This window comes from Felis catus, chromosome A2, assembly GCF_018350175.1.
Source record: "Felis catus isolate Fca126 chromosome A2, F.catus_Fca126_mat1.0, whole genome shotgun sequence".
NCBI classification, from domain to species: Eukaryota; Metazoa; Chordata; class Mammalia; order Carnivora; family Felidae; genus Felis; species Felis catus.
In genome coordinates, this window is record NC_058369.1 from 17,670,907 (window position 1) to 17,688,990 (window position 18,084).

The following is an 18,084-nucleotide window of genomic DNA, read 5'->3' on the forward strand; positions in this document are numbered from 1 at the left end:
ATCCATGGCAGTGTCTGTAAACCATACTATAAAGGTGAAGTCAAAGGGGTGACTGCAAAATTCTTTCTTTTTTAAGTTTATTTATTTTGAGAGCAAGAGAGTGAGCGAGAGTCAGGGAGGAGCAGAGAGAATTCTAAGCAGGCTCCACGCCGTCAGTGCAGAGCCTGATATGGGGCTTGATCTCAAGAACAGTGAGATCATGACCTGAGCCAAAATCAAGAGTCGGACGCTTAACCAACTGAGCCACCCAGGCGCCCATAGCCCCATTCTTTTTTTAGACCACGGAAAGATCCAAGTGGAGTGCCTCAGAGCTGTTGAGACAAGCACTGGACCTCTAAGTTTGCCCTTGGCAGCCCAGGGTATCAGAGAATTATCTCCAAGACTTGTGAATGTGGCTCTTGTCTGATGACATAAACTCAGTAAGTTTCTTTGGAGACCCACAGAGTTTTTCAGAGACTCCTACTGACAGAAAGGCTGCCAGCTTGAACTTAAAGAGATTGAGATATCGTAACAGGAGAAGAGGACTTGGAATCCTGAACTTTTACAGGGAAGAAGCTGGATCCAAAAACCACTTCCCTGAAAAATTGGACCACTGTATATGGAAAGGGCAGGAGAACTCAGAAGACAGAGCCAAGAGTCCTGAAGAATCTCTCCCAGGCCTTGAATCCCAGTCAACGTACTACCAGCATGTTCTCTATTGGATCTCAAATTTTCTGTGTAGCAGTGGTTCCCACCACCCTACCCCCATTTCCTCCCCCTTTATTTTTTTTGGATGAGAGGGTCTATAATGTTATCCTTACCTATAATACCCTACTCTTGTATGTTGGGGCTGGAGGAATAGAAAGATAACTTGTATATTTAGTTCAAGGTTTTCACATCAAGATGAACTGAGTCTAAAGAGCCTCTTATTAAACCATGAGATCCTAGATTTTGAGATGATGCTGTAATGGTGAACTATTTGGGGGCACTGGGGAGATGGTGAGTGTATTTTGCATGTAGGCCAGAGGTGACTATTAGGGACTGCAGGTGGACTGTGTCAGCCAGCCTCTAAGATGTCCCATGTTCCCGATTTTAGGTAGGCCACTCCATACTGAATAGGGCTGGCCTTTGTAACCAATTGGATATTGTGGGAATGGTGTGTGACTTCTGAAGCTACGTCACAAAAGACACTTCCTCTCTGAGTCATTGGTTCTTAGAAAACCAGCCAATAATGTTATGAGAACCCTTAAGAAGTCCTCCAGAGAGGTCTGTGTGGTGAAGTACTGAGGACCACCAGTAGCCAGCACCAACTTGCCAGCCATATGAGTGAACCATCTTGAGTTTCGTCCTTATGCAGCCAGCTTCAACCTCCTAAGAGACCCTGAGTCAGAACTACCTAGCCAAGCTGCACCTGAATTTCTAACAGCAACTGAGACAACAAAAACTTCTGTTTTAATCCACCCAATTTTTTTGGAGAGGGCTTATTTTTAAAAAGACTTATTTCTTTAAAATTTTTTAATGTTTATTTATTTTTGAGACAGAAAGAGACAGATCATGAACGGGGAAGGGGCAGAGAGAGAGGGAGACACAGAATCTGAAGCAGGCTCCAGGCTCCAAGCTGTCAGCACAGAGCCCGACGCGGGGCTCAAACTCATGGACCGTGAGATCATGACCTGAGCCCAAGTCGGAAGCTCAACCGACTGAGCCACCCAGGTGCCCCTGGAGAGGGTTTATTTTTTACTTATTTTGCTTATTTTTTTAAAAAAATTTTTTAACGTTTATTTATTTTTGAGACAGAGAGAGAGCATGAACGGGGGAGGGGCAGAGAGAGAGGGAGACACAGAATCTGAAACAGGCTCCAGGCTCTGAGCTGTCAGCACAGAGCCCAACGCGGGGCTCGAACTCACAGACTGAGAGATCATGACCTGAGCCAAAGTCGGACGCTTAACTGACTGAGCTACCAGGCGCCCCTTTACTTATTTTGCTTATTTAAAAAAAAAAAAAACAAAAAACAAACAAACTTCCAGTGTAGTTAACATGCAGCATTATATTAGTTTCAGGTATACAATACAGTGATTGAACAATTCTATACATTACTCAGTGCTCATTGTGGCAAGTGTACTTTTTTTTGGTCAATGTTTGTTTATTTTGAGAGAGCAGGGGTGGAGGTGGGGGACAGAGAGTGAATCCCAAACAAGCTCCTCACTGTCATCACAGAGCCCAACATGGGTCTCAAACCCACAAACCATGAGATCATGACCTGAGCCCAAACCAAGAGTCAGATGCTTAACTGAGCCACCCAGGTGCCCTTATAAGTGTACTCTTTAATCCCTATCATCTATTTCACCCATTCCCCCAGCCACCTCCCTTCTGGTAACTGTTTCTTCTCTGTACTTAAGAGTCTGTTTCTTGGTTTGTCTCTTTTTTCTCTTGTGTTTCTTAAAGTAAACTATGAGTAAAATCATATGGTATTTGTCTTTCTCTGAATTATTTCACTAGCACTGTACTCTCTAGATCTATCGATGGTGGTGCAAATGGCAAGGTTTCATTATTTTTTATGGCCAAGTAATATTCCATTGTCTAAATATACCACATACTCTTTATCCATTCATCTACCAATGGACACTTGAGCTGCTTCTATATCTTGGCTATTGTAAATAATGCTGCAAAAAACCTAGGAGTGATACATGTTTTTGAATTAGTGTTTTTGTTTTATTTATGTAAATACCCAGTAGGAGAATTACTAGATCATATGATAGTTCTTTTTTCAATTTTCTGAGTAGCCGCCATACTGTTTTCCACAGTGGCTGCACCAGTTTGCATTCCGACCAGCAGTGCACGAGCGTTTCTTTTTCTCTGCATCCACGCTGAAACTTGTTTCTTATATTTTTTATTTTAGCCATTCTGACAGGTATGAGGTGATATCTCATCCTAGTTTTGATTTTAAGCCACCCAATTTGGGGATGATTTACAAAGCAATAGATAACACTACACAGGAAGCCTCTTAGTGTTAAGAGTACAAATGGTGGTGACATTTGGAAAGGGTAGAGAGGTTAGTAAATAGAACAAGTACAGGTAGAAATAGTTATATGGGGCGCCTGCGTGGCTTAGTTGTTTGGGCGTCTGACTTCGGCTCAGGTCATGATCTCGCAGTTTGTGAGTTCAAGCCCCACGTCGGCCTCTGTGCTGGGAGCCTGGAGCCTGCTTCAGATTCTGTGTCTCCCTCTCTCTCTGCCCCTCCCCTACTCGTACACTCTCTTTCAAAAATAAACAAATGTTTAAAAAAAAAAGTAGTTATATGAACACTTTGTAACAATTTTTACGTTTATTTTTGTATTTTTATCTCTTTGATATACTTCACGATTTAAAAAAATTTTTTTCAACTTTTTTTTTTTTTTTTTTTTTTTTTTTGGGACAGAGAGAGACAGAGCATGAATGGGGGAGGGCCAGAGAGAGAGGGAGACACAGAATCGGAAACAGGCTCCAGGCTCCGAGCCATCAGCCCAGAGCCTGACGCGGGGCTCGAACTCACGGACCGCGAGATCGTGACCTGGCTGAAGTCAGACGCTTAACCGACTGCGCCACCCAGGCGCCCCACTTCACGATTTTTAAACTAAAGAAAATCTAGAAAGGAAACCGTTCTTATTTGCAACATACACGATTGATGATGGATAACAATTATGAGAGTTGATATTCTTTGGATCCTACTGTGAACTGGATATTCTTTGGATTCCTACTAAGTATGTTTCGTGTGCTATGAAATGGAAACAACTGTGTAAGAAGCCACAATGATAAGTAACTTGCCAAATGTCACACCATTAGAAAGGCAGAACTGGGGTACCTGGGGGGCTCAGTAGGTTGGGCACCTGACTCTTGATTTCAGCTCCGGTCATGATCTCTCGGTTTGTGAATTCTAGCCCCGCACCGGGCTCTGTGCTGATGGTGCAGAGCCTGCTTAGAATCTTTCCCTCTCTCTGTTCCTCCCCTACGTGCATGCACACACACTCTCTCTCTCTCTCTGTGTCTCTCAAAAATAAAAAAAAAATTTTTTTTATTAATAAAAGAGGCAGAACTGATTTGGGCCCAGAAGTCAGATCGTTCTTTATGCCTATCATGTAGTGAGCTCTTCTGTTGTTTGAATATATTGTATTGTTCCTTTTCTGTGTTCACTACCCTCTCAAGGGGGTATTTTCTTGTTTGTTTTTCCCCAGAAGCAAGAAACGGCTCTAATTTGGAGGAGACTTCCAAATAAACGCTGGCAGAATGAAAGCACCGTGGGTGTGAGGAGTTCCTGGCACATACAATGTTCCTTTCCCTCTAGGGCACTATGATCTGGTCAAGCCCCGTCCAGCAGTCTAGTATCACGCATCTGGCGACCCTCCCTCAGATGCATCTCGCATTCACTGTGGATTTGGAGGGAACCGTCAAAGTGTGGAATTGTCAGGATCAGGATGCCCTGGCCACTTTCCCCGTGTCTCAGGCCTGCTTTTCCTTGGAAGTCTGTCTCACAAAGGATGGCCCATTCCTGATGGTAAGTGAGCCCTGCATCTGGAGGGCACCCACAAAACAAAATGCCTGCTGCCTTGGCCGCTGTTGTGGCCCCATTACTGTCACATCACAGTCTATCTTCTTGGAGTCATTCCTACCATGTACCCTGAGGGTCAAAACATACTAGCGAATGCTGGTCACACAAACCTTGCTACCATCTTGGCCCTTGATCTCCCACAAGTACATTTCCCTAGTCATTCTTCCAAAAAAAGGAAAAAAAAATCCTGAATTACTTTATATCCATGTCTCTTCTTTCAAGTGTCGATTGTACAGTACATGACCTTGAACAGGGACTATGGAGGGAGAGCTGTGGGTTTGGGGAGATATTGAGAAAAAAGAATAATGTTGATGTACCAATGAATAATTATCCTCGAGAAGAATGCTTTGGGGCTTAGAAAGTTTTATTCCTTGGGATCATTCTCACAACATCAAGAGGTTTTAATTTCCATTATATGATTAAAGAAACAGTAATATATATTTTTAAAAATTTTTTAAAGTTTATTTTGAAAGAGACATAGTATGAATGGGAGAGGGGCAGGCAGAGAGGGAGAGAGAGAATCCCAAGCAGGCTCTGTGCTGTCAGCACAGAGTCCAATGTGGGGTTCGAGCTCATGAAACCGTAAGATCATGACTTGAGCTGAAATCAAGAGTTGGTCACTTAACCAACTGAGCCACCCTGGCACCCAAAACAGTAGAATATTTTGCAGCTGACAGTGATGCCTTCTGTGTGCTTTATAATCTCCCATCTCCTTCTGTTGATGTGGTGGTGGTGCTTTGGTTTCAGGTCGGCAATTCTGAAGGTGACATCTACACACTGACAGTGCCTGAGCTCAGGGGTGTTTCTAAAGTCCACGCGTTTAAATACACTGTTGACCTTCTGCACTGCTCTCCTGACAAGAAATGGGTCTTTGCATCTGGGACACATCAGAACATCTTGCCCAGGGTGAGTGTTGCTCTGCGGGTTAACCTTGGGAGGACAGGGTCAAGCATTGGGAAGGTGGAGTTTAGGAAGTGTGGGAGAACCTGCAGCGCTCAGCAAGGACCAGACATAGGGCTCCCCCCTCTCAAAGGCCATATCACATTTAGAATCCATTTCGATAGTCAGGAGGCAGTGTTCTTGGAAGTGATGATGTCTAGGTGCAAAAACAAACGTTTATTCATGAAACTTGGCATTGAGAAGCCATGAAAATTTGCATCAAGAAGCCTGAATCGGCCAAAGAGCTAGAGGAAAGTGGGGGACAGCTCAAGAGAGGAGGATCTCTGGTAGCCTTGTTCACTTTAGCTTTCCTTACTCTTATCCACCTTGGCTAGAAAGTACCAAGCAGTCCAGAAGTAAATAAAAATGGATCCACCTCTGAATGGCACTCTGAGAAAGTCTGTGGCCTTTGAGCCAAGCCATTTTTACCGTGGCACAGGTGGACCGGGCACCAAAGAGCAAGGAGCTGAGAGGAGGCAGCCAAAGCAAAACAGCCCTTGACCCCTTCTCCAAGGAGGGGAGATCTGTCGAGCCAGTGGCAACTTGATCTGGACTCCAGTGTGGCCAGACGATTTTGTACCTCTGTGGCATGCCTGAAGCGTGGCTGCAGGGGCTTTGCTCTCTGTGACCACGACAGGCAGGATAGGAAGACAGGTTCTTGGATGTCAAGTGACTACTCTGTGCTTCCTAGGATGCAGATTAAAGTTTGGCCACAAAACGAGGATTTTTTTTTTTTTTAAGTAGGCTCCATGCCCAACGTGGGGCTTGCATGTATGACCCTGAGATCAAGAGTCCAATGTGCCACCGACTGAGCCAGCCAGGTGTCCCACAAAGTAAGGATTTTTAAGGAGGCTTTTCTGGAGTCCCTCCTGCACTGAGATGCTGCTACTTCCCCCTTCACCTATTTGTGCAACAATCTCTCCATAGGTCTTTTTCACAGAGTGCTTACTGAAACCATCGGAAGGCAAAAGCCCCCTGTCACTCTCTATCCCGTTTTCGTCATGCTGCAGAGCCTGCTGGGCCCCAAGGAGGACAAGCAGGATAACATTGATGTATCGAAGAGGCTCTTCCAAAAAGACAGGATTTACCACCTTTGACCTAATGACCGAGAGGACTGGGGGCAGAACAGTCATCCAAGGTAGGCGGTGCCACACCGGAAACACGGCTTCTCCTCCCCTTCGCTCATGCATTCTTTTGAAGCCATAAATGTATGTAAACGGTCTGTGTGAAGCAGGCAGGGGATTTCTTCAGCTGCAGGCTAACCCTTGCAGGTTAGTGTCTCTGATGCCCACGCTCTGACCTCTACACTCCACCCTGCTCTTGGGCAGATATGATTTTATTTGTTTGTTTATTTAGAGTGTGTGCATGAGTGGAGAGATTCTTTATATTTTTTATTTGTCATTAAAAAAATTTTTTTTAATATTTATTTATTTTTGAGAGAGAGACAGAACATGAGCCAGGGAGGGGCAGAGAGAGAGAGAGAGAGAGAGACACACACACACACACACACACACACACACACACACACACACAACCTGAAACAGGCTCTAGGCTCTGAGCTATCAGCACAGAGCCCAATATGGGACTCGAACTCACAAACAGCAAGATCATGACCTGAGGTGAAGTCAGATGCTTAACCGGCTGAGCCACCCAGGGCCTGAGAGAAAGAGGGAGGGAGGGAGAGAGAAAATCTTAAGTAGGCTCCACGTCTGGCCCTGCATGGAGCCTGACCTAGGAGTTGATCTCATAACTGTGAGATCATGACCTGAGCCGAAATCAAGAGTTGATGCTCAACCGATTGAGCTGCCCAGACACACCCTGGGCAGATGTGGTTAGATTCCCATGCTGTTTTCAGGCCTGGATTCCAACGCCTCCTCAATGCCTGAGCTGTCACTGTCCACCATGCTCCGTTCCCACGTCCTAGCACCTGTTACCATGGTCAGTGACCTGTATCTGCCACTGGCCTGTCCTTCATTTTCCTCACCAGGCTGAGGTCCCATGAAAGTAACGAGTATGCTTTTTCATTCCGTGTAAAGATATCATTCTGACTAAATGACTCCAAGTTTGCGTGTGTTTGTTCCACATGAAAACAGCCCATCAGGTCGCGACTTTCCTGTTGCCAGTTCATATGGAGAGTCCGATTTGGATGGGAGCCAGTGATGGAAATATGATCGTCTTTGAGAGTGGGCCATACTTGTTCCTCTTCACCATCAGTGGGCACCAGCTGCAACGATTTGAGGATCACCAGAGGACCATCGGCAATTTGTGGGCGGTCCGTATGCGCCTTCTCCCCCCGCCCCGCTCACTGCTCTGCCTGTGACTCTGGGCCACTCATCCCGCGTCTCCTTTGAAGGATTCTCTGCATGTCCTCACCACATCTATGGATGACTCCCTGCATGTGTACATGTGGGAAGAGGAAGGCCGTTATCCATACCTCAAGAGCTGCTGTCACCTGGAACACATAGGGAGTGACCTGACGCCCAGCTGGTAAGCCCTGCTTTGTGACTTAAACTTCCCTTCAAGATTTTTAAATTTCTACATAAACTTATGTCCAAAAAGAGAATTGTTAGTTCTTGGAGTATGTTCACAGCTCTTGGAGGAGATTCCAAAAGGCTTTCCAAAATGGCTCCCATTTATTTGCCCACAGCAGGATATGGAAGATTTATATCTTCAGTGTCCTGTCTTTACTTGCAAGGTTTATACATTTTTTGAGTTCGTCAGTCATTTGGGTCACTTCCTTAGCAAGCTGATTTAAAAAAATTTTTTTAATGTTTATTCATCTTTGGGAGAGACAGAGAGACAGAGTGTGAGTGGGGGTGGGGCAGAGAGAGGGAGACACAGAATCCCAAGCAGGCTCCAGACTCCAAGCTGTCAGCACAGAACCTGATGCGGGGTTCAAACTCAGGAACCGTGAAATCATGACCTGAATCAAGTCAGACGCTTAACTGACTGAGCCACCTATGTGCCCCTTTAATTTTTTTTTTTAATGTTTATTTATATTTGAGAGAGTGAGTGAGCAAGCAAGCAAGCATGAACCAGGGGAAGAGCAGAGAGAGAGGGAGACACAGAATCTGAAACAGGCTCCAGGCTCTGAGCTGTCAGCATAGAGCCCGACGTGGGGCTCAAACCCACGAACTGTGAGCTCATGACCTGAGCCAAAGTCGGACACTTAACCAACTGAGCCACCCAGGTGCCCCCATTTTAGTTTTCTTTTAAGTTGCTAGCCTTCATCTAAATTATTTTTTTGAGATTTTACGTGCTGTACATAAGGCTCTTGTCTTTTATAAACATTGTTGCTTGTCCTTCTAATGTTTATTTTTGGCAATATCTAACAAAATATAATACATATCCTAATAGGATATAGGACCAGGGCCTGTATCCTAGGGCCAGGGCCACTAATAAGAATTTACTTTGACAGTACACCTCCAATGATTAAAAATACATTGGTTGGGGCATCTGGGTGGCTCAGTCAGCTGAGTGTTCGACTCTTGCTTTCGGCTCAGGTCACAATCTCGGGGCTTTCTGGGTTCAAGCCCTGAGTCGGACTCTGTGCTGACAGTGCAGAGCCTGCTTGGGATTCTCTCTCACTCACTCTCTCTCTCTCTCTCTCTCTCTCTCTCTCTCTGCACCTTCCCCACTCGTGCTGTTTCTGTCTCTCTCAAAATAAAGCTTTATTTATTTAATAAAAATGAATGAATAAATACATTGGTTGTTTATTACAATATGAGTTGTGATTGCTTAATGCTGGAAACCATCTAACTGCCTAAACATAAGATGTTGTTTAAATTACTTTGGCATGTCCACATAATGGAGTATTGTGCAGCTGTAATTTAAATCTCTGTGTTCAGATATTTCCAGTGTTTTTGAGGCACAAAAAAATTTAAGCGTATATAATATGTAATTATGCTTAGCAGATTAAAAAAAATTTTTTTAACATTTATTTTTGAGAGCGAGAACAAGCTAGGGAGGGGCAGAGAGAGACAGATTCTGAAACAGGCTCCAGACTCTGAGCCACCAGCACAGAGCCTGATGTGGGACTCGAACCCATGAACCGTAAGATCATGACCTGAGCCGAAGTCAGATGCTTAAGCGACTGAGCCACCCAGGCGCCCCTATGCTTAGCATGTTTTATTTTTTGCTCTTTATCATATCTAATAAACCTTAGCCTACTAAGTCATAAATGCTTTTCTCCTTCCAATAATGTTTTGTGGCTTAGATTTATTTTAATCAATGATTGTCTATATTTTCTATTTTTTTCTCCTTTCAATAATTTTAAATAGATCCCCTTCATATCCGATGATGTCCCATACCGTGCAGCATTATGTCTTTTATCCGTCTGATTTTTTTTTAACAATACAAAGAAATAGAATCCAGTTGTCCAACGTAGTTTTAGTTTTGACGATAGTCTTTTAATCAGAAGCACAAACCAGAGTATGTCCATCATCCCCAAGGTTTTCCCATGCTCCATTGCAGTGTGTCCCTCCTTCCATCCCCAGCACCAGGCGGCCACTGATTTGTTTTCTGTCCCTATCAATTACTTTCAATTTTCTAAAATTTTATGTAAATGGGATTATATGGTATATACTCCTTTGTGTCTAGCTTTTTTTTTTTTTAAAGTTTATTTATTTTGAGAGAGAGAGCTCACATGAATGCGTGAGAGAATGGGGGAGTGTCAGAGAGAGAGGAAGAGAGAGAACGCCAAGCAGCCTCCTTGCCATAAGCACAGAGCCCGATGCGGGGCTCAGTCTGCTGAATCATGAGATCATGACCTGAGCCAAAATCAAGAGTCAGACGTTTAACCAACTGAGCCACCCAGGAGCCCTGTGTCTCACTTCTTTCAGTGAGCATTGTGGTTTTGAGATTCACCCTTGCTGACTGTATCAGTAATTCACTCCCCTGTACTGCTGAGTTCCTTTTACTATTGTCCCATTGTGTAGATGGACCACAGTTTATCACCTCACTAGTTGAGGGTCACTGATGTTGTTTCTAGCTTATATAAATATGAAAACATGTTTATCCGAAGAGTGGAAGTGTCAGGTCATATGGAATGCTTCACTTTATAAGAAATTGCAGGGGCGCCTGGGTGGCGCAGTCGGTTGAGCATCCGACTTCAGCCAGGTCACGATCTCGCGGTCCGTGAGTTCGAGCCCCGCATTAGGCTCTGGGCTGATGGCTCGGAGCCTGGAGCCTGTTTCCGATTCTGTGTCTCCCTCTCTCTCTGGCCCTCCCCCGTTCATGCTCTGTCTCTCTCTGTCCCAAAAATAAATAAACGTTGAAAAAAAAAAAAAAAGAAATTGCAAATGCTTTCCTAGGGGGCTATACATTTTTGCATTCCCACTTGGTATTGTTCCATTTTTGTTTTATTTTTTCTTACATTCTAATGGGCATGTAGTGATCTTTCATTACAGTTTTGTTGTCTATTTCCCTAATGATGATGAGCAGCTTTTCATTGGCTTATTTGCCATCCAGATAGCTTCTTTGGTGAAGCATTTGTTCAAACCTTTTGTACATTTTTTAGTTGGGTTGTTTTAGTTGGGTTGTTATTGAGTTTTGATAGTTTATATATTTGTAACGTAAGTTTTTTTTTAATGTTTATTTTCAATGTTTATTTATTTTTGAGACCCAGAGAGAGAGCATGAGTGGGGGTGGGCAGAGAGAGAGGGAGACACAAAATCTGAAGCAGCCTCCAGGCTCCAAGCGGTCAGCACAGAGCCCAATGCGGGCTCAAATTCACGAATGGTGAGATCATGACCTGAGCTGAAGTCAGATGCTTAACCAACTGAGCCACCCAGGTGCCCCTGGAATGTAAGTTTTTTTAAATTTATTTTTATTTTTTTTTTATCAGATAAGGCTTTGCAAATATCTTCTTCCACTTTGTGGTTAGTCTTTCTACTCTAACACTGTCTTTCAAAGAGCAAGTATTCTTAGTTTTGATAAAGTCTAATTTTTCTTCTAAAAAGATGAGGTTCAAGATGTTGTATCTAAGAAATCTTTGCCCAACCCAAGGTCCCAAAGATTTTCCCCTATGTTTTTGTCAAAATTGTATAGTTTTAGGTTTCACGTTTAGATCTGTTACCCATTTTGGGTTTGTTTTTTTGAGAGAGAGAGCACACAAGCTGGGGAGGGGCAGAGGGAGAGGGGAGAATCTTAAGCAGGCTCCATGCCTAGTGCAGAGCCGATGCAAGGCTTGATCTCATGACTGTGAGAGCATGACCTGAGCCGAAATCAAGAGTCAGATGCTTAACTGACTGAGCTACCCCGGTGCCCCAGTCTGTTATATATTTTGAATTAAATTTTATATAGGGCAAGATATAGATCAAGCTTGCTTGCTTTTTCTTTCTTTCTTTCTTTCTTTCTTTCTTTCTTTCTTTCTTTCTTTCTTTCTTGCTTTCTTTCTTGCTTTCTTTCTCTTCCTTTCTTTTGCATACAGGTATTTAATTATTCAGCTCCATTTGTGGGTGAAAAAAAACATTCTTCATTCCTTTACATATTTGTCAAATTGACTATACGTATATATACACTTACATATATATACACAATATATATAAGCTATATATCTATATATACAGATTTATATATATATAGTTATAGTTATATATTATATATATATAGATTTCAAGATTCTTTTGTTCCAAGGATCTTTGTGTCTATCCTTTCTCTAATAGCACACTACTTTCAAAGTGTAACTTTATAGAAATTTAAAAATCTGATGTGAGTCCTCCAGTTTGTTCTTTTGCAAAATTTCTGTGACTATTCTGGTTCCTTTGCTTTTCACATATATTTTAGAATAAGTTTGTAAATGTCTATAAAAATTCTGGGGGGGAGCACCCTGCTGGCTCAGTTGGTGGAGCATGTGACTCTCAATATTGGGGTGGTGACTTTGAGTCCCATGTGGGTCTTAGAGATTACTTAAGGAAATTAAAAAAAAAAAATTAAGGGCTCCTGGCTAGCTCAGTCAGAAGAGCATGTGACTCTTGATCTCCTGGTTGTGAGTTCAAGCCCCACAATGGGTGTAGAGATTACATACAAACATACATACATAAACTTTAAAAGAAATAGAACACACACACACACAATTGTGCTGGAATTTATACTGGAATTCTATTGGATCTATAGATAAGTTTGGGGACCTTTACAATTGAGTCTTCTAATCCATGAACCTTACGTCTCATTAAGTCTTCCTTATCAGTGTTTTTGTAGTTTTCAAGATACAGATTTTGCAAATATTTTGTGAGATTCTACCTAAGAATTTAGTGGTTTGGGTGCTACCATAAACAAACAGTAATGTCTTCAATTTTCTATTTTTTTTTTCAACATTTATTTATTTTTGGGACAGAGAGAGACAGAGCATGAACGGGGGAAGGGCAGAGAGAGAGGGAGACACAGAATCGGAAACAGGCTCCAGGCTCTGAGCCATCAGCCCAGAGCCTGACGCGGGGCTCGAACTCACAGACCGCGAGATCGTGACCTGGCTGAAGTCGGACGCTTAACCGACTGCGCCACCCAGGCGCCCCTTCAATTTTCTATTTTTTATTAATAGGATGTAGAAATATGATTGACTTTTTTTGATGTTTTATTTTTTGAGAGAGAGCACAAGCAGGGGGAGGGGCGGAGAGGGACAGAGGATCTGAAGTGGGCTTTGTGCTGACAGGCTGACAGCAGCGAGCCTGATGTGGGGCTTGAACTCATGAATTGCAAGATCATGGCCTGAGCCAAAGTCAGACACTCAACCAATCAAGCCACCCAGTCGCTCCATGATTGACTTTTGAAATACTAACTTGGTATCCTGCAACCTTGCTAAACTGTTACTCAAATAGCTTTTATTAATTTATAGATATTTTGTGATTTTTCTATGTATACAGTCATGTCATCTGTCAACAGCTTCTCCCCCCGCCCCCCCCCACTTTCCATCTGTACATCTTTTATTCCTTGTTCTTGACTTTTGCATTGGATATAACCTTCAATAACAAGGAGCACCTGACTGCCTCAGTTGTAGAGCATGCAACTCTTGATCTCAAGGTCATGAGTTCAAGCCCCACATTGGGCGTAGAGCTTAAAAACATAAAAACCTTCAGTAACAACATTGGAGTGGAGAGCAGGTATCCTTGATTTTATAGAAAGTGTTGAGTCTTTCACCATTATGATATTCATTGTATGTTTTTGTAATTGCCTTTTATTAGGTTCAGGAAGTTCCCTTCTAGTCCTGATTTGCTGAGGGTTTTTATCAATAGATGTTAAATTTTGCCAAATGCTTTTCTTGTATTAGTTACTATAAGAACATTATTTCTTTTTATTTTTTTAATGTTTTATTTTAAAAAATTTTTAATGTTTAGAGAGAGAAAGAGCGGGAGCATGAGTGGGGGAAGGGCAGAGAGAGAGGGGGACAGAGGATCCAAAGCAAGTCTGTGCTGACAGCAGAGAGCTGGATGTGGGGCTCAAACTCCTGAACCATGAGATCATGACCTGAGTGACGTCAGATGCTTGACTGAGCCACACAGGTGCCCCAAAATTTTAATCTCCGTGCCCAACGTGAAGCTCAAACTCATGACCCCAAGATCAATAGTAGCATGCTCCACTGACTGAGCCAGCCAGGTGCCACTGATTTTTCCTTTTTAGGTTGTTAATAAGTCAAATTACATCCATTGACTCTCTGAATATTGAACCAGCCTTGCATTTTTGGAATAAACCCCACTTGGTCATATTGTATATATTTTTATATATTGCTAGATTTAATTTATTAATAATTTGTTAATGATTTTTGCTTCTGTATTCACAAGGGATATTGATTGGTAGTCTTATGTACTGTCTTTGTCTCATTTTGGCGTTAAAATAGTGGTGGTTCCATAAAATTAGTGGCAAGTGTTTCCTGACCTTCTATTTTCTGGAAAAGATTTTGTAGAATTGGTGTTATTTCTTCTTTAAAAGTTTAATAGGGGACATTTGGGTGGCTCAGTCAGTTAAGCACCCAACTCTTGATCTCAGGGTTGTGAGTTCAAGCCCTGCAGTGGGCTCTGGGCATGAAGCGTATTTCAAAAAAATAAAAATAAACAACAAATAAAATTTAATGGTCTCCAGTGGAACCATCTGGGCCCGGAGATTACTTTTTTGGAAGGTTATAACTATGAATTCTTTAATGGTTATAGCACCATTCAGATTGTCTCTTTTCTGCTGCATGAGCTTTGGTAGTTTGTAGTTTTCCAGGAATTAGTCATTTCATCTAACTTGTCAAATTTTTGTGCGTGGATTTGTTCCTTTCAGTCTTTTACGTATCTGCAGAATCATGGTGATATCAACCCCTTTACTCCTGATATTGGGGATTTGTCTTTTTTTTTTTTTCTTAATAGAGGTTTATCAATTTCTATTACCCTTTCAAAGAAACAGCTTTTGTCTTTTTTTTTTTTTTTCCCCCCTGTTCTCAGTTTCATCTCTGCTTTTTTATTCCCTTCTTGCTTTGGTTTGTTCTCCAATTTTTGAGGTAGGAATTTAGATTATTGCTTTGAGACCTCTCTTTTTAAATATAAGCATTTGATGTTCTAAATTTCTCACTAAGCACTGCTTTGGCTTCAACTTACAGATTTCAATTGATTGTATTTTCATTTTCACTCAGTTCCATGTACTTTTTTTTAAATACTTTTTTTTTGTTTATTTTGAGAGTGGGGGGACACAGCGAGCATGAGCTGGCAGGAAAGGGGCAGAGAGAGAGGGAAAGACAGAACCCCAAGTAGGCTCCATGCTATCAGCACAGAGCCTGATGCAGGGCTTGATCTCCCAAACTATGGGATCATGACCTGAGCTGAAGCCAAGAGTGGGACACTTAACTGAGCCATCCAGGTGCCTCTGTTCCATATACTTTTTAATTTCCCTTTTCCCCTTTGACCCATGGACTACTTATTTTCAAGTTTTATTTAAATTCCATTTATTTAACATATAGTATTAGTTTCAGGAGTAGAGACCCATGGATTATTTAAGTGTGTTTATTTTTCAAGTATTTTGATATTTTATTGCTATCTTTGTATTGATTTCTAGTGTGAATCAGTTACAGAGAGCACACTTTGTATATTCTCAATTCTTTTACGTCTGTTTAACTTAGACTCTACCCTGGGTCATAAAACAATCTTGAAGGTTCCGTGTGTGCTTGAAAAGAATGCATATCCTGCTCTTGTTGGGTAGAGTGTTCTATATTTGGCAACTGCAGCATTGTGGTTGATTTATCTTTTTCAGTTCCTCTGTATCCTTTCTGATTTTTGATCTTAGGGTTCTATCAGTTATGAGAGAAGACCATTGAATTTCCTGACTATAAATCTGGATGTCTCTTTTTCCTTTAAATTCTGTCAGTTTGGGGGCGCCTGGGTGGCTCAGCCAGTTGAGTGTTCAACTTCGGCTCAGGTCATGATCTCATGGTTTGTGAGTTGGAGCCCTGAGCTGTCAGCACAGAGCCTGGAGCCTGCTTCAGATTCTGTGTCTCCCTCTCTCTGCTGTCCCCTGCTCTTTCTCAAAAATAAACATTAAAAAAAAAATTTAATCCATCAGTTTTTACTTCATGTATTTTGCAGCTCTGTTATTTAGTACATACACATTTAGTAGTATTGGGTCTTCTTGGTTAGTTGGCCTTTTATTTTTGTGTAATGTCCCTGCTTGTTCTTGGCAGTTTTCTTTGAGATCTACTTTACCTGTTATTCATTTAGCTAGTTCTGCTGTCTTTTGATTAATGTTTGTATGTTACATTGGAAGTAGAGGAATGGAAAACAATCTGCTTGTATCTTTATAATTGAAGTTAGTTTCTTGTAGACAGCATCTAATTGTCATGATTTTTATCCACATTGTGCCAAGATCTTTTAATTGGTATATTTACTTTTCTTATTTCAGCATTTGGAAAATGTTGTGCTATTTCCTTCTGGCTTCTATGGTATCCAATGAGAAATCCACTGTCAAAGTGGTGCTCTTCTATAGATAAAGTGTCATTTTTCTCAGGCTGATTCAAGTTATTGTCTTTAGTTTTCAGAAATTTGATATGTTTGATATAGACTTCTTTGAATTTAACCTGTTTGGGTTTGATCAGCTTTTTCAATCTGTAGGTTTACCAAATTTGAGTTTTTTAGCTATTACTTATCTCCGCAGTGTTTGAAGGGAAGAGGAAAGAGTCCACCTCTACTCACCTTAGCACAGGGGAGGGAGGAGATGGTCAACAGTGTCCATCTCACAGTCTTCCCTCCCCAGGGGAGGAGTAAAGGTGCCACCTTTGCTTGGGTTAGTGCAAGTCAGGGATGGTTAACAGAACTCCACCCCCAGTTTCTGGACTCCTGGAGAAGAGGGGTGTAGGAGTATCACCTCCTTAATACAGGATGAGAAGAGTTGACAGGGCCATGCCCCACAATCTCCCCATCACCCCATGGGGAGGGAGGCATGGCCTCTTTTAGGTACTCGCCTGGAATAGAGCAGGTATAGTCAAAAGGAACAGAATTATCTTTTAAAATAAAAATATTCTCTATCATTATTAAATAATATCTCTGATTTGCTAGATCTTGATAATTCTGGCAGTGCTATCTCAGGGCAGACTGAGATTGCTACTCCTGCAAATAGTAATCATCATAACTTTGCCAGATCTGTGCAGTCATTTGAAACCAAATATAAGAGTGACTTAGGATCAACTGATTTGGGAAAAAGGTATCTTTGTCAGGTTCAAATTTAGTATCATCAACAATAGAAATAAGTACTTTCCCTTTTGTCCATTAATTACGTTGTGTTTTTTTCTGTTGGCAGCTACGTCTCCAAAGCAATATGTGATAACATGAGCATAGTATGTGTGGTGTCAAAAAATCGTGAGTCCAGCATTCTGGTGATGTATTCTTTGCATACATAATATGGAAACTAATGGAATAATTAACCTTGCATCATCTCCCTCAATGTAGTAAAGAGAATTCTATTTGCAAACTCAGAATGATTATTTGAGTGCTATTGGGAAAGAAGCAATGATTTAACTGTCTTTGGTAAATCAGACACTGTAACAGATAGAATGTAGAGCAACATATCCTTTGTCCTTGCCATCAGGGACAGTATCGAACACTAAGGTAGTAAAATGGTCACACAAATCAATTCAAGGGGAGCATATGAGAGGGGAAAGTATGACTTTGGATTGAGGCTAGTTTAAAAGTGAAGGCACAACCCTCTTGATCTCAGGGCTGTGAGTTCAAGCCCCAATGTTGGGCATGCAGCCTAGTTAAAATTAAAAAAAAAAAAAAATTAAGGGGCGCCTACCTGGCTCAGTCAGCAGAGTGTGCAACTCATTATCTTGGGGTTGTAAGTTCAAGCCCCATGTTGGGTGTAGAGATTACTTTAAAAAATCTTTAAAAATAAGATAATTGAAAAAGTGAAGGCCATCTGTATTCACTGTTCCTTGCCTATAAGCAAGAAAAAAAATTCTGTAAGATGCAAGCAAAAAATAAATATTAGAAAAACATAGACATTAATACTTAAAGGTAGCTAGAAGAGACTCAGAATATAAATGGTAATAAAAAAAAAAATGCTCAAAAGGACTAGGAAATAGAAAATATAGCCAAAGCTACATCACATGAAAGTTTCAA

General features: G+C 41.7%; 1 protein-coding gene across 17 annotated transcripts in view; it reads left to right on the forward strand.

The window, feature by feature from the left end:
• Positions 1–17,434, forward strand: part of FBXW12 (F-box and WD repeat domain containing 12) — a 75,059-nt gene extending 57,625 nt beyond the window's left edge. For 13 of the 17 annotated variants that reach the window (XM_045049733.1, XM_045049703.1, XM_045049761.1 and 10 more), the window contains 6 exons: positions 4,301–4,510; positions 5,312–5,470; positions 6,431–6,641; positions 7,597–7,775; positions 7,857–7,990; positions 17,264–17,434. In XM_045049733.1, coding sequence (XP_044905668.1) covers positions 4,301–4,510; positions 5,312–5,470; positions 6,431–6,641; positions 7,597–7,775; positions 7,857–7,990; positions 17,264–17,363 — 993 coding nt within the window. In that variant the 3' untranslated portion in view covers positions 17,364–17,434. Of the gene's footprint in view, positions 1–4,300; positions 4,511–5,311; positions 5,471–6,430; positions 6,642–7,596; positions 7,776–7,856; positions 7,991–11,123; positions 11,180–17,263 lie in introns of those variants that run through there. The other 4 variants (XM_045049700.1, XM_045049760.1, XM_045049757.1 and 1 more) reach the window with 4 other exon arrangements.
• Positions 17,435–18,084: the final 650 nt, after the last annotated feature.